Source organism: Mixophyes fleayi, chromosome 5 (genome assembly GCF_038048845.1).
Source record: "Mixophyes fleayi isolate aMixFle1 chromosome 5, aMixFle1.hap1, whole genome shotgun sequence".
Lineage (NCBI taxonomy): Eukaryota > Metazoa > Chordata > Amphibia > Anura > Limnodynastidae > Mixophyes > Mixophyes fleayi.
The window spans coordinates 2,359,493-2,376,869 of NC_134406.1; the positions used below are offsets into that span (position 1 = coordinate 2,359,493).

Consider the following 17,377-nt stretch of genomic DNA (forward strand, 5'->3'; position numbering starts at 1 on the left):
ATTCATCAGAACTTATTTCTTAGTCCATGTAAGTGAATCTCATATTGGTTATTACAGAATGGATGGGAAAAGTGAGCTAGAATAACCTCTTTGGGCGGAATTTAATTGGCCGCGTTACTTGAATAAGTACCGTGGGCTGCACATTATTACTGTTATATGGTAATAGTGCGCGTAAATAACTTTATTACAGTAGTTTTAATGCCGGCTTTTTACTCGAAGCTCAGGAAACGGAGTGTAACCTGTACAGCGGGCACTAAATATTCAGTGAGGAGGTTCCTAACATTTCATTGTTTAAGAGGAAAAAGAGACCAACTGGTTCTTTTCCCTCGGCTGGAAAAACCTTTTTATGTGACGCGTGAACCAAAACTGATCGCAGTTCTCGGGTATCGTGTAGGTTGTAGTCTCTTTATCCTCTCCTTAGTGATGATTCGCTGAAGTGGGATCCTCCGCAGAGGACAGATACTCCCATAACATACCTGGCTAATGCTAAACGCTGCTGCCTTAAGGGAAAGTACTTATGGAAAGTCCATGTACACAACTGCAGGGGTCTCCCTTGGACTCGTATTGGCTTTGGCTTGTGTCAATAAGACAGTAACTGTGGTCCGAGTAGGGCAGGGGGATGACAGTCTGGGAGGCCCAGATCGGATCTGCTAACTGGTGCAGCACGAATATATTGGGGATACCACCACTGATGCTCAGCTTACTGGGGTGAGGATTTCATCCACAACAGTCTGCACGCTGTGCTCCTTTTATTCCGGAAAACGAGTTGTCAGCACTCATGACCAGAGGGGAAAACAAGTTCAGGCAACTAAGCATCCAACTCCCAAGTCTTTAAACAAAAAAAATGATTGGCATGACAATGCCGCCCACCTAGCGTCTGCCGTGGTGGGAGCCAGTCTTACAATTCCTCTCACCCAAGTGTTCCAATGTGGAATAGAGTCCAGGATACAGGACACCTGACGCTGTCCCAGTGGATGGTCATCTTGGGGCAGCTGATGGTGTCGGAGAAGATACTCTCTCTACAAGGATACCACAGCTGTTTGCTGGCATCTGTTAATTTTTGCATGAATTTCTTGGGAAAGTGTATTCGTCTTCCAAGGCTGTGCAGTTTGCAGAGTTCTCAATGTTCTGGTCAGAGGACAGCAGTTCTGGCGAAGAAGGGGCTATAATGACAGTGCCACGACAGTTGCATACATCAGTCATCAGGAGGGGAGAGGTAAGGGTGCCCTGGCCATAAAATGATCCATCAGGATTATGCAGAGAAATGTTACGGCCAACGAGTCTGTATTTATCTCTGGGGTGAAAGTAGATTTTCTTAGCAGGTGGGTTCTTCATGGGGGAATGGTCCCTTCGCCCAGTCTTCCAGCAGATTGTTGATAGGAGTCAGCTATGTGTTGACATGATGGCATCTTTAAACCACAAGGTGGAGCTCTACTATCTAGGTAGCAGCATGTCAGCACTTGTCAGTCTGATTTACCTGTTCCCCGGTAGCGATGCTTCCACAGGTGACACTGGACTGGCCAAAAAGGCCATGATACATGGACATTCTCAGCATGGAAACAGACGTCTGCTGCCGAGACCTGTTAAGGGTTGTAGACCGTGGAGGTTAGGTGGGGATGGAGCGTGATCCGTAGAGGTGGGTGTGTAGGTAGTTACTGGTATTAAGAGCTGCATGTCTAAGATGTAATTTTGTGAGTAATGAGTAAAAAGTGCAACTAAAGATGGTTTAAACTGTGCTGTTAGGTTACACGTGAGGTATAGTGGAATATATGTATTCTGGGTAGTAGTACTGTAGTTTGGAGGAAGATGGGGCAGTAGGATGGGTGGAAGTAGAGGGGTCCGGTCGGGGTGTGTGGGAGGATGGGGGAGGTGCAGCGTCAGGGATAGTGGGTGCAGTATATTTGTAGGGTATTGGCAGGTGGGATTAGATAAGGCTGCGGTTGTATTTGGGAATAGATGTGGAAATATGAGTAGGCTGTTGGGGTAGGTAAGAGTTGTGCTAAATAGGGAGATATTTTAGAAAGTAGAAAGACTAAAAGTTGTGGGGTCTAGTCAGTTCAGTGGGAATGAAATTCAGGTACGAATATAAGATTGGATGGGAATAGCTGTAAGTAGCTGAGATGGAGACTGAGCTGGTGGGTACAGACAGTAGTTGGGGTATATAGTAGGTTAAAATCATCAAGTGATGAGTTGTAAGGACCTGAATAAAGTGGTGATAGATAAAGCAACACACAAATAAATCTGAATTTCTAACTGTTCGGAGTGTAGGTAGGTCCTAAACGTGTTTCACAATAAGTGATTTATCGCACTCTTCCTTTCTAACAGTAGGTGGTGCAGTGTTCATAGCCCCCACATTATAGCTCCTTAGATTCTCGACCTGTTGCCGACATCCATACAGCAACCTCCCTCGGATTCAGTGGAGTTTGAATTCCTTACATGGAAGAATTCTCTTCTGTTGGAATCTCACAGCTCGGAGACTTCTGCAGCTGTGGCTCTGTCTTGTAGGTCTCCTTATCTCATCTTTAATGATGCCAGGGCTGTTTTTTCGGATTGAAGTTTTCTTTCAGCTTAATCTGGGTACTGTGATTCTGGCATTAGACCAAGGCTGGCCCCTGGAAGCAGAGGGTTCTCTTCCCTCTCTGGATGTTGTCCGGGACTTCATAAGACCCGTGAAGTGTGCAGGACGGATGATATTTTGGTCCTTTATGATGTCCCAAAGAGATGGTGTCCAACCAAATAACTAGGTGGATTAATGCGGTATTTCATCCTAGATTTAGGCAGGAAAGCTGACTGCACGTTCTACCAGGTCGATGGGTGCTTCCTGGGTGGTGCTGCATACATATGGCCTCGGCTGGGCTGCTGTGCCGGATGGTCACCTGGTCTTCGGTTCACGTCCAATAAGTTTTAACCATTCAACATTTTAGTTGCTGACCTGACATAAAGTGCTGCACTCCGCTACTTCTGAGTGTACCCTCCGTATGGGCGGCTTTGGGACATCCCCAGTTTTTCTCCTCCACATGGATGAAAGTGAAAACAGGATTTTTATACCTCTGTTAAATCCTTTTCTTTGAGTCCATTATATATCTTCTTACTGAGGTATATGACGTAATGTTAACAAGGACTGGAAACGCTTCACGAGAGGTACATAGTGGTGATATTTGTATAGATGTATTTTCAGGTATAAGATTGTATATTGATCGCAGTTCTATGAAGACATTTAGGGGCATATGTAAGAAAGCACGATAGTGCTCTTGCCGAGAAATTAAGGTCCCTCTGTGTCCTCCGCATATTTATGAAAGGTGGATCGCAGCAGGTATCGTGGATATCTGCTGCTTTGCACTCCTCTTCGTTTTTGGGAGCAGTCACCATTCTACAGTATGGTGACTGCTCCCAACCGTTCCGAAAAAAACCTTTTTTTTCGGGAACTTGTCTTGATAATGTACATCAGCTGAAGCTGGCGTACATTATCATAATTGTCAGATTTCAGGGCTGTCAGCGAGCAGAGCTGGACAGCGCATGTGTGGAGGGATCACATGATCCCTCCCTGTCACTCACCGCTCTGTCTCTGCAACTATAGTTGCAGAGACAGAGTGGAGATGTCTGTGCACATGCGCAGTTCCAGTGTGAAGACAAATGAAGAGGACCTGGAGGACCTCGCATTCCGAAGAGGGGGGTAAGTGTGATTTATTTATTTTTTGTCACAGAAACAGCAGTTTTTCGGAACTGCTGTTTCTTTGATCCGTTTTTAATAAATTTGAGAAATAGTTCAATCCTTATCCATGCGATAAGGATTGATAGCCATTTCTCATTTTTGCCGATGAATGATAAATGTGCCTCTAAGTTCTGCAGAATATTTTGTTTTGTAAGTATCTAAGGTGTTACTGACAAAACTAATCTCCCCGCGCTGCTTATTATCAATGAGCGCAGAGGAAAGTACCCCTTTTCGTGGTGCTCTTGTTGTAGAGCTGGTGATGGGCTTCTAAATTCTGGGAAACTCTTACACTATTAAGTTGTCTTCAAATTCATCTGTTGTGGATACACCGATAGATGCTGCTTCAACAGATTTCTTAGTCGTGCAGCAGTAACATTGCCATGTATGGGTGACATTTGTATTTGGACTTGTAGCTGCCCAAGTGCTTGATGATAGTTAGTCCAATCCTTTCTCTTTCCAGAGGTTGAGGACCTTGCTCAGTTCTGGTCCTTTCGTCTCCTTCACCTATGCGGTCGGTTCCACGTGTTTCATACTGTCGATGGCCTGGTGGTTTCATTTCCACAATATACAGTTAACTCCTATTTTCCTCCTACGAAAGGAATTAAGACCAGTAAACAATTCAATGTTTTACAAAGTGACCGACAGAGGGAAAGATGTGGGTTTGGCTATCGGATCTGAAAAACGAACCTGCAATTTCAAAATACCATTGTAAAACATGGCATTAGGAAGCGATTGCAGCTACTAGAGCAATAAAAGAATGACCTCGACAAGTATTTGGTGCATTTTTATACTGAATATTAGATATTTATTCACAAAATAAGACTGAGCCAGAGAACAGTACGCGCAAGATCCGTCCTGATGGGTGTAATCATCATAAATACGGCTCCATATTGCGTTAATATTTGTGATTTGATGCTAACGACGTCTCTAAAGATGGGAAGAGGCAGCAGCCGCTGTAGAATATAAAACCTTTTATGGAACCTTTAGCTCAGATCAAGGTGAGTAGTGATTATATTTCAGATTTCTTGTTAGCTACAGTTACACACAGACTACAGTCATAAAATAAGCAGCTGTTTGCCGCAATGTACCCTGTGATGCGACAATTATTAACCCCCCTACATGGGGTTACAGATCATATATTAGAGTGTTTCCATGATCAGAGAATTGTCCTCACCCAATGATGGTGGAATCTGTGTGAGTAGAACAGGATCACAGTCACATGTATGAATAGAGTTTATAGTTCTATAATACACAACGGATGATCACAGCTTTATAAACAGTTCTGAGGTCATTGTATGTATTATAAATGAGTAATACACCTCCTACTGTAAGTTATTGGTTATTAGAAGTCCTCTCGGATTATTATGACCTGTATAAAAGCTTTCTGTCTACAGCCTTGTGTCTTTATAGTCCTTATAATATACAGTAGGGAGGACATTACCGCTTATAATCTGCATTCTGCTATAATTGCTTCAGTGTGTATTATAAGGAATAGAGCAACACTACATACTGTAAATTATGATGGATATTAGTAGTTACCGCTGGATTTCTGTGACCCGCACATACAAACTCCTAGGTGACTTGTAATATCCATAAACGCAAAACTAGGGTTAGCAGTATTGTATATTATATACACTCTGGCTGGTTATTAGGTATATCTGTTCAGTAATGCAAATATCTAATCAGCCAATCGTGGTAGCAACTCAATGCATAAAAACATAGACATGGTCATGAGGTTCAGTTGTTGTGACGGACCGAGGGATGATTGTTGGTACCACACAGGTTGATTTGAGTTGATCCCAGAAACTGCTGATCTCCTGGGATATTCAGACACAACAGTCTGTAGAGTTTACAGAGAATGGTGCACAAAACAAAATAGATCCAAAGAGCGACAGTTCTGTGGGTGAAAACTCGTTAATGAGAGGTCAGATGAGAATGGCCGGACTGGTCCAAGCCGACAGTAACACAACCATGTGTTATGCAGAAGACCACCTCTGATTGCACAGAACGCTGAACCTTGAGGAGGGTGGGCTACAGCAGCAGAAGACCACACTGGCTTCCGCTCCTGTCGGCTAAGAACAGGAACTGAGCATGCATCAGACACAGGCTCACCAAACCGGACAGTTGAAGATTAGATAAACATTGTCTGGTCTGATGAATCTCAGTTTCTGCTGCAACAGAAATTTTCCGTAAACAACATGAATCCATGGATCCATCCTCTCTTGTGTCAATGTTACAGGGTGGTGGTGTAATGGTGGGGGAAGGTTTTCCTGGCACACATTAGGCCTCTTAATACCATTTGAGGAACGGTTACATACTACAGTCTATCTGAGTATTGTGCTGACCATTTATAGCCACAGTCTACCCATCTTCTAACGGCTACTTCCAGCAGGATAAGACCACGTCATCTCAAGTGAGTGCCATGACCAATGAGCTCAGTGTAATGTTCTCCAGTCACCAGATCTCAGTCCAACACAGCACCTTTCTGGGGTGGTTGAACCCGAAATTTGCCGCAGGAATGTGCAGCCAAGAAATCTGCAGCGACTGCGCAATATCATCATGTTGTCGTGGACCAGGATCTCTCAGGAATATTTCCAGGACATTATAGAATAACATCCAGAGCAGTCAGTCTGTACCTTGTAAAGTGACCACGGGGTATGTATGTACATATATAGATATATGAATCAGCGGACAACTAGATTCTCTGATATATATATTACATGTATTGAATCAATAATCACAACACAATCAGGCACTTTTATTATTGTTAAACACTTCCCTTAACACACATAACATATTGGGAAAGTGAAATTGAGAGATCAGAATACATTTTCACGATTAATAATTTCTGTTTTTAAATCAAATTCTTACCCTTAGAAATAAGCTACGGAGCAGAACTGGGAAGTGTGAGGTACTTATATATCACAGACATGGAAATGAATAGTGCAACGCCACGCTGCCATGTGGAAGAGTTAAGACCCCAATGGGGCAGGTTCAGCATCCGTTAAACTGGTTAAAGTCCGAGGAAGCAGCAGTTTGAGCTTTGCATAAATTAGGTTTCATTACATTTAAATTAATATGATTACTATATTCAGCTTAATGTAATATCCATTCTTCTGATTGTCATATGTAAAGTCAGCTTCAGAAATCAGGAGCAACGCGTTTTACTTATCCGCCGCTCTCCAGTGAGTCATTAGTAGATCGCTATACAACATATAACGGTGAGTAATGTAAACTGTACATCTCATAAACTTTATAAAAATATCTTACAAGTGGTCATCACATCTCTGCTATACACTCTTCTGTTTAATGAAAAACAAACATTTACAAGGAGTCAGCGTGATCTGCCCACAGCGGCGCTAGGCTTCAGTAACCGGCAGGGTCCTTTTTTCTTTAAAGTCAAATCATAAACTACAATTAACAGTTTCTTATTTACTGCCCTTATAAATGATAATCTCCTAGTAGCATAATCGTCTCTTTACCAGAACCCACAGATCTGCTGGGCAAACCGGACTTTATCTGGGGTACAGAACGACTCACCGTAATGTAGCAGAAAGACTTAAAAGTAAAAGTATTGGTGAATTTCACCTTAATATAATAATGCTGCTGCAAAGGGCGGAGTTATATTATCTCAAAATGGGAATTATAACAAAACGTATTGAAGAAGCAGATTTGTGAGTGTATCGGGGTAATAACTAGTGACACAAATAAGGATTGTGTACTAGCGCCCCCTTGTGGTGACATTAAGGCAGTGCAATATAGTGTAATGTACCTATTCCAGTTTAATACGGACAAGGTGTGCGGTCAGGTGACTTCCCTGCAAGATGATTGGTCTACGTGGCTATCTTGACATAAACCATGAGAAACTGGCCAGGTTGGTGAAATTACAGAGACAGCAATAGTCTAATGTTACCTGTTACCTACACCCAGGAACCTAGTGACAACGCTGAGGTGCTGGGTGTAGGTGACAGGTAATGGGGAAGTCACAGCAGTGAGGGATACACGTCTACATCCGTTATGCGGATTACATTGTACGTGACCGGTTCACGTGGATCAGTGACAATTCTGACACCTTGGATCACATTTTCTTCCATTCAGGTTGCATCGACATCCGCCAGAAGTGTCGCCAGGACCCTGCGTAGAGAGACGAGGTTATATGTCCTGAAGGGTCATAATCATCACTAACAAAACCAAAGGTGCCAGAGACATTTATTTCATGTGTTTGACATGTGCCACAAAACAGACACGTACAAACAAGGTCATAATATACAGTCACTATCTGGGCAGCTACCTGCTGTGTCTTATAATGAAGTGACTTTGTAATAAGGATTCCTGTGCCCAGTGGCAGCGACGCATTTCACTAGTGTCTTCCACGTGGATCCTCAGGTACATACTAAGAGGTACAGTGGGATTTCAATGGGGACCACACTCAGACCTCTCTGGAGGCTCCGTATAGTGACAAAGGTGTTTAATTTGGGGCCCTTCATAATTATCATGATCTCTATTTTATACAGCGTTATGAGATTTCACGCGGTAACTGTGACACGCTAGGAACATGTTTACATGCGGCTGCGGCTTAGACGCAGACATTCCCCTCAGTCAGGATACATGGGGCGGTCCGTCTGTGGTTAGGGGCCACAGACACCGACCCCAGGGCAGTAGCAGCGGTGTGGTATCATCTGACACAATTAGGACCCAGGAATCACATCTTACCTGCGGGCCCCAACGAGGGCCCTTGGTGACCCAGCATATCTCTGTTTGACACATGGTACAGCGGATCCAATCACAGCCATCTTTCTTCTGGACAATAATCTGACAGGCCGGACAATACATGGCCTCCCCCGTCTGCACCAGCGTCTGATGAGAGAAAAGCTTCAATTTAGTGCTCAAAGTCCGGTCTGACGACCATTATTGCGATTCTGCCTTAACTGTCCCCTTCATACCATACAATTAACGTAACCTCACAGATGTATCACAAAATGTAACCAGCTGTCAGGGTTGTAACACTGCGGACGGGTACAACGCACCTGTACTAAGAGTCTGGGACTGGTGGGGAGGACGGAACCATTACCTGTAATAGAGATCCGATGCCCACTGCCATACAGCACTGAACCCGTATTACCAGTATTGGAGAGGAGACTAGGATTGTATCTCCCCTGCCCAAATGAAGATCTTCTCACAAACTCACTGCAGAAGATCTTCCTCAGGACCGGTCTCACTGACCACGGCATAAGAGGTGACTTCCACTTTATTATCATCTTCTAAACAATATATCATCGTAAACAAAAGCAGGAGACTGACTGGGGGGCGACTCTAAAGGTGACAGCTGGGAACCCAGGATTATGTCAGCGTCGGGACCCTGCTAAATACAGCAAACTGTAGGGGTTGAATACATTCAATATTAAAAAGTGGAAAACTCCTTTACCGTCGGTCGCTAGTGGTCAATGCTGGAATAGACGGGAGATTCTCTATCTAGAACCTTTCTGGGGTTGTGAGGAAGAGCAGAATAAAGCTTTGTAGATCTGAGGCTTGTAGTCTCCTAGGTAATGGAATGACCTACTATTAAATACGAAGGGAAAATGAAAGGTTTTGCTGATTAAAGATAATCTGGCCGCTGTGTAGTTTGTGACTGTGGTGCGGGTGATGCTGCGGGAGATAATTAGGGTGCGATGAAACGGAGCATTTCACCTTCATATATGAAACATTTCCTTTATGGGTTTAGGTATAAATGGATATCCCTCAGATCTGTCTTTCTACACGAGTGGAATAATAAGGATTTATTCACAGATCTGGCCTTTGTTTCACACATTCTGCTTGATATGGATTTAGTTTGTTGGGATCAGTCAGAGTTTCCATCCAGTTTCTTCGCTCCCTATTTTCATCGCCTCCCCCCATATTTCATCTTCATGAGATACAGACAGTAATATGACCACATGACCTCACCTTCAGCATATCACTGGTCTGTTTAGCGGCAGCGTCATTCTGAGCGCGGATGCGCAGGTCATCCTGGTACTCTCTGCAGTTCATCCCATCGTGTATGGCCTGGGGGTGTAATAAACACTTGTTATCACATATCTTGGTGTAATGTCAGGGGCTACACTGTGCACCCGATCCAGGATAAATGACAGCACCGCATGTCCGCATATACAGACGTTTGGGGAATGTTATCAGAAGCAGCAATTACTGAGTCATGTGAGATGTTACATATCAGCGCCTGCTCCCAACACAGACATACCGCTAAAATAGTGAGGTCGCTGCTCAGACAAGGTAAATAAAATCCAATCATACACTATATAAATTACTAACTTATTCTAATCTGAGCTCACTGCTGATCCCTCTAATCCCCCGATATTCACCAGGGATCCCTCTGAACCCTCCAATCTCCAAAATACTCAGCAGTACAACGTCCGGCCCCCACAATACTCAGCAGTACTACTTCCGGCCCCCACAATACTCAGCAGTACAACCTCCGGCCCCCACAATACTCAGCAGTACTACCTCCGGCCCCCACAATACTCAGCAGTACTACCTCCGGCCCCCACAATACTCAGCAGTACAACCTCCGGCCCCCACAATACTCAGCAGTACAACCTCCGGCCCCCACAATACTCAGCAGTACTACCTCCGGCCCCCACAATACTCAGCAGTACAACCTCCAGCCCCCACAATACTCAGCAGTACAACCTCCGGCCCCCACAATACTCAGCAGTACTACCTCCGGCCCCCACAATACTCAGCAGTACTACCTCCGGCCCCCCCAATACTCAGCAGAACTACCTCCGGCCCCCACAATACTCAGCAGTACAACCTCCGGCCCCCACAATACTCAGCAGTACAACCTCCGGCCCCCACAATACTCAGCAGTACAACCTCCGGCCCCCACAATACTCAGCAGTACAACCTCCGGCCCCCACAATACTCAGCAGTACAACCTCCGGCCCCCACAATACTCAGCAGTACAACCTCCGGCCCCCACAATACTCAGCAGTACAACCTCCGGCCCCCACAATACTCAGCAGTATAACCTCCGGCCCCCACAATACTCAGCAGTACAACCTCCGGCCCCCACAATACTCAGCAGTAGTACCTCCGGCCCCCACAATACTCAGCAGTACAACCTCCGGCCCCCACAATACTCAGCAGTACTACCTCCGGCCCCCCCAATACTCAGCAGAACTACCTCCGGCCCCCACAATACTCAGCAGTACAACCTCCGGCCCCCACAATACTCAGCAGTACTACCTCCGGCCCCCACAATACTCAGCAGTACTACCTCCGGCCCACACAATACTCAGCAGTACTACCTCCGGCCCCCCCAATACTCAGCAGAACTACCTCCGGCCCCCACAATACTCAGCAGTACAACCTCCGGCCCCCACAATACTCAGCAGTACTACCTCCGGCCCCCCCCAATACTCAGCAGAACTACCTCCGGCCCCCACAATACTCAGCAGAACTACCTCCGGCCCCCACAATACTCAGCAGTACTACCTCCGGTCCCCACAATACTCAGCAGTACTACCTCCGGCCCCCCCAATACTCAGCAGAACTACCTCCGGCCCCCACAATACTCAGCAGTACAACCTCCGGCCCCCACAATACTCAGCAGTACTACCTCCGGCCCACACAATACTCAGCAGTACTACCTCCGGCCCCCCCAATACTCAGCAGAACTACCTCCGGCCCCCACAATACTCAGCAGTACAACCTCCGGCCCCCACAATACTCAGCAGTACTACCTCCGGCCCCCCCCAATACTCAGCAGAACTACCTCCGGCCCCCACAATACTCAGCAGAACTACCTCCGGCCCCCACAATACTCAGCAGTACTACCTCCGGTCCCCACAATACTCAGCAGTACTACCTCCGGCCCCCCCAATACTCAGCAGAACTACCTCCGGCCCCCACAATACTCAGCAGTACAACCTCCGGCCCCCACAATACTCAGCAGAACTACCTCCGGCCCCCACAATACTCAGCAGAACTACCTCCGGCCCCCACAATACTCAGCAGTACTACCTCCGGTCCCCACAATACTCAGCAGTACTACTCCGGCCTCTGTCATCCTAGAGAACATTACCTTGCAGATCAGACAGTTCTCGGCAGTGCAGATAGGACAAATGAACTCATTGACGGAGTCCTCGTAGATGCACCACCCCTTGCAGTCGGCAGTGCGGCAGTGGTAACTATTCTGGCTCCTGCTCTCAGCCACTATCAGGCCGCGCTCCAGGAACCGGGTATATTCCTCCTGTGACACCAGCTGGAGACACAGAAACACAACTGAGCATTAACCTCTTGTCAGGGAAAATATGTAGTAAGTAACATCTCTATATGAGGAACATCCACGCTGTAATATATAACCAGGCGGTTCTATACAATCACACACAGTATATCCCCCTGACCTTCAGACTCCTAATGTACGGTGCCCAGAGTGGGGGCTGGGACGGTGCTATGGGGTGAATTTGACCCCGGCGTCCCCATTAGCCTCAAACCTTCTGTCCTGTGTCGGACTGGAAAGCTTAGAGAATTGCGTCAGGCGTTTGAAGAGAAAATGACAATGGCGCCAGCACCGCCTCCATTGTTACCTTTATACTACCGTGAAAGGTCCACTTTTATATCACGCTGCCTTCCACGTGGCTGAGACATTATGGGGTTCTCCGCCCTATATGTAACACCTCTTATACATGTGGCAGGACTGCTGTAACTGCGCTATGAAGGGGCAGCTTCCAGGAGAATAGTGGTTAAGCGCTAAGTACTATTAATGTTAATATTACACGGCAAAGGAGCAAAGGAAATGACAACATCGGCTTTGGTCACCGCCGTTCCCTTAATGCCAGAGCAGGAGCCGCTGGCACAAGGGCCTGAATAACTGCGCAGTGAAGAGAAAGTGAGAGGGGGTCCAGGAGGTCACATGACTGGAGAAGTATCCAATCAGATGCTGTAGTCTCTTACAGCCAGGGCTGGAGTTAGGCCTTTGCTTCCACAGCACATATTTGTTGAACTATTTTATTGTACATGAGCAAATAAGAAGGAACTTAAGGAATAAGATAAAAAAAAACAATTCATGTTAATTGAAGTAGGTTGGGAAATGTTAAATTAACTGGGTTTGTGGAGGTGCAGATATAGCAAGTGTTTAATCGACACCCAACACTGCTGCCATCCATTTAATGTGCTGTGGTGCATTAAGGAAACACAATGTCACTTATCTTCACACACATGCAGTACCCTTATTGTACCACTAGATGTCAGACACAATCAATTGTGCACCCACTGAAATTAATGGGAAACTCTGTAATCCGTTAATACAAACGGACAGCGTAGCCCCTCTAAACTCCATACACTGGATCACACTAAAGCAGGGGTACAACGAGTGTGAGAAGTGAACACCAGCACCAGGCTATACAGGTTGGCACTAAACAGGAAAACCTGCAGCATGGATTCCCCCTGGCACAATGTGAACCACACCCAGCCCGGCCAGCACTGGAGTCATTATGAATAGAGCCCAGAAAAATGCTGAGTACCTGCCCTAGAGTACCAGCCCCGAGATCAACAACACCGGTTCTCTTCCCTGGGCTGTGGGTACCAGGATCTGAGACCCCCCATTACATTAATATATCATAAATTAGTAAATAGAACACATGCACTCATTTTATTTGACTAAAGACTCATCAAGACCCCTCTTCTACCACTTTAAAAAGCAATAATTTATTATGAAGAGGGAATAAAATAAGAAAACATTACTACTCTCATAAAGCAGTGACTCGGATTGGCCCAGAGAGGACCAATCACAAAGAGTTTTCAACTTTTCATGGATTTTGTTACTTGCAGTACCCTTTATCTACCACCAGGTGTTACACTGAAGCAATCCATTGTGTGCCAAAGACTTCCTTTAATATATAGCAGTGTATTGAGGGAGGTCATAGTGACCCCTTTCCCATTATACTGGGACGGGAGAGTGCTCCACACACAGAGGCCCCGACCCAGGCTGGGTTTGGTTCGTATTATCACAGGGGGTCCCCATGCTCTGACTGGTAACTGACCCCACTTTTGTGTATACGGCTGGTGCTGGATTTAGTGCGTCTGCTGATAAACCGGGAGTGCTCATAACACAGACTGCTACTTTATCCAGGCAAATGTCATGAATGCAGAAACAGATAATACAACAGTAGCTGAGTACCGTGTAGTCGACCCCTGTGAAAGCCCCTTGAACAGAGCATGAGAGGATGACAGACTGACACTCACCGCTCGGATCTCTCTCTGCTGCAGTTTGCTGTCGCAGGCGTACAGGTCATCCCGAAACGGACAGGAGACCTCTGGGTCTTGACAACAGTTGACAACTTGCCTCAAACATTCCCTGCCAAGGTGTAGAAACGGAGAGGGGTTAATAATGACAGAACTCAGCACTCTTACACTCTCTTAGTCTCAATAACCGGAGTGCACAAGACTGATATGAGCCATTATGGTGTGAAATAATGCTGCATCCACCGGTCACCCAGCTACAGATCGCGTGCTGAGGAGCAGATACTGGGGGTAGTGTGGTGGATAAAGAGTGAGGTGTAGGTGATGGTAGCCTCTACTTACCTGCAGAAACTATGGAGACACTCCCGCAGCAGGACTCCGGCTCCCGCTGGAACTTCTGTGTAACAAATGAGACATTCAATAGCCTCTTGGTTGGGGATGAGAACCTCATTGTCCAGTTGAAGGAGGTGTAGAAAGTTCTGCTGTCTCTCCTCCTCTTGAGCCTGGAAGGAAATGGGGTTTGTATGGAGTATTGTACACGTCTGATACAGATACAGTTCTAACACGCGTTATTTCTGAGCACATTTCTGGTCATAGTACTAAATCCATGTTTATATACAATATTAGGCTGAAATCTAGTTTTCCTCAACTCATAGTCCACTTCTTCCTGCATCCAACCCTAAAGGTCCATGACTTTCAGGAAGGCCCATCGAGTTCAGATGATAAGGGCCCAGGACTCTGTTACTACAGATGTCAGCACCTAGGGTACGTGGAACTGGTTTACAAACCCATAAAAACTAAAATCAGCAGAGATGACCTTAGGACTTGTCAGCTTCACTGGGTTAAAGACAAACATCAGCAGCCCTGGATTATGCCAAGATTATCCAAATCAGCCTTTCCTGCCCCCACCCCGATTCCCTGCCTTCTTGCTGTTCCTGTTCAACCTCCCTTTTCTCGCTCTATATAAAAAGAATTTACAGATAGATGTTTGCAGTAACTTTATATCCTTTCACTATGACCTATTTATTGCCTAATGTTTTCCGTACAACCTATGACCAACACCCAGTGTTCTGGTGTCAAAGAGACGGCTCTGCAATCACTATACTCTACAGTACTGTATACACCTTGTATAAATTGTTCCCGCCTGGACAGTTTCTACAACTTGTAAACTTATTAAACTGTCCACATAGGAAACAACACCTTGGCCGCAGGATTAGAAAATTAAAACAAAGTCTAAATGAACACTAGAGACCTATTAAACTAAATTCAGATATTCAAGACAAACTTACTAGTGATCCGTCTTTATAAAGTATTGGCATTGAGCAGATTATATTAGGGCTTAGAAGTGGAGACATGTGCTGTATACTCCGCTACAGTGAAACATATTCGGTGTATAGCCTGGAAACGCCAATTCCCGTTGGGTTTAATGATGGTTTTGAGTTTAACGTTTTTCTTGATAAACGATTGTGGATATACATGGTATTTTAATGCTTATATTCTTGTTATTTATAGGACATTGTTAATTTATTTGAATGACATATTAATGACATGCTCTATATAACACTGATATACATGCCTGTAGAAGAGGTTATTCCATGAAACGCGTAGGACAGGTTAAACATTACTGTTGGATTGGGACATATGGCTATTGGCATAGAGGAGAGAAGCCTTAAAATGCACTGAATGTGGCTATAAGATCTAATTAATTGTAAGCGCATGTTTTACTTCATTACATATCCCATTAAAATAATCCCTCAATCTATCGGGGCTCTTTTCTGGCCAGAACACTGTCAATGAATCAGACTATGGCACCCTTTGGCAATTACTGAAGGTCTATTTCCCAGGCCCATCTCCTCTGGCTGTCCATGTGGACTATACAATTACACATAAGTCTACTAACACTACAGAACATAGATTGTAAGCTTGCAGAAGGCTCTTCTTACCTCTCTGTCTGTCTCTATTACTCAGTATTGTTTTATTACTGTTTGTTCCCAATTGTAAAGCGCTACGGAATTTGCTGGCGCTATAGAAATAAATGTTGATATTGGACATTTACACAATAATAGATTGTTTGATTTCTCTATTATAATGGAGAATTGTTATTTTCTACACATTAGTTATAGACTAACGCAGAGTATGTGCAGGAAAAGACCATTTCAAGCCGATACCCACAGGAGGTTTTTTCTTGTGGGTTATTCAGCACGAAGCTGCTTCTCAGAAACAGGAGATGCACATTAGAGACCATGGTTTTATTTCCCTTTAAAGCAACGCAACGTAGAAGTGAAAGTGAGAAACAGAACGTACCTCTCACCCAAACTGAAGGAACAGCAGGTTATACTGAGCAGCGTATACAGATAAACCTGGATACACAGGCTACATTGCCATTAGAGATAGTGCATTGGGTGTGTCCAGATGAGGTGGTGGTGGCATGAGATGTGTAGCAGTGTGTACAGGTATGTGATGAGAAGACTGACATCATACTTATTCTGCGATCATGAAGGATTATTTCAGGGGTTTTACAATGTGTCAGAAGATTGCAGCACTATCAATCTATAAAGAAGGAGTTCAAGCAAATTTTATATTCATGGCTAATGTGAACTCTTATTATTATTGAGGCAGATACGAAAATAATAACAGTAAACTAGACAGTGAAATGTAGTTTGGAAAATACAATCTTGTCATACAGTATAGAAACTCCCAGCAACTTACTTTCAGTTGGACCTGACTGAGCAATCGTATAAATACCCATTTACACCCTAATCCTTCCCTCCAACCCGAGGTTCATCCAAATTCATTTGACATCAACAACGTAGATTAAGAACTTTGCTTCATATTGATGTGTTTTGACAACAGTTTTTTCTGCCAACATGAACAAACATTGACACCCCCACTTGTCTACTGACCACGCGGGTATGATCCATCTTCTAAGCTCTTCAAGGCTGCATCTTGATATCAGCTGCCATATCATATGCTAGCGGTCAGTCTCACAGCGCCCAGACATCACTAGGCCACAAAGGTGATGATGTCTGACATGAATACGCTTGGACCCAGCATTGACCTTCTCACTATCTGCAAGCTTGCTACACTTTTGGTTGTCTTTGTATACCTCTGTTGGCTCTGTGAGATCCTCATACAGCTGGCACAGCCACATCTCCTCTTGGCTAGCATAAGTTACTGGTACATACTCTGCCTCTATAGATGGATCAATGGATTCACCAGCTCAATCCCTGTCCACACAATAAGTGAGTTTAAGGTTAACTTTTGCTGATATACTCGGTCATGTCTGGAGTCTAAGATGTTGCACGATTAGAGAAATCCCATTGAGGCTGCTACATCTAGACATGTAGTGGCTGACAACAATACTTCCACTGATTGTACCTCTCGCTGAAGATCATCTTTGACACGTTTGGTTTCTGTTGAACCAAA

General features: G+C 45.0%; 1 protein-coding gene across 1 annotated transcript in view; it reads right to left on the reverse strand.

The window, feature by feature from the left end:
* Nucleotides 1-6,449: 6,449 nt before the first annotated feature.
* Nucleotides 6,450-17,377, reverse strand: part of LOC142158013 (ranBP-type and C3HC4-type zinc finger-containing protein 1-like) — a 74,692-nt gene continuing 63,764 nt past the window's right edge. Inside the window, exons 9-14 of the mRNA XM_075211580.1 lie at nucleotides 14,294-14,454; nucleotides 13,955-14,066; nucleotides 11,793-11,972; nucleotides 9,656-9,754; nucleotides 8,426-8,569; nucleotides 6,450-7,846 (exon numbers count right to left, since the gene is read on the reverse strand). Of these exons, the coding sequence (XP_075067681.1) occupies nucleotides 7,766-7,846; nucleotides 8,426-8,569; nucleotides 9,656-9,754; nucleotides 11,793-11,972; nucleotides 13,955-14,066; nucleotides 14,294-14,454 (777 nt within the window). The 3' untranslated portion in view covers nucleotides 6,450-7,765. The remainder of the gene's footprint in view (nucleotides 7,847-8,425; nucleotides 8,570-9,655; nucleotides 9,755-11,792; nucleotides 11,973-13,954; nucleotides 14,067-14,293; nucleotides 14,455-17,377) is intronic.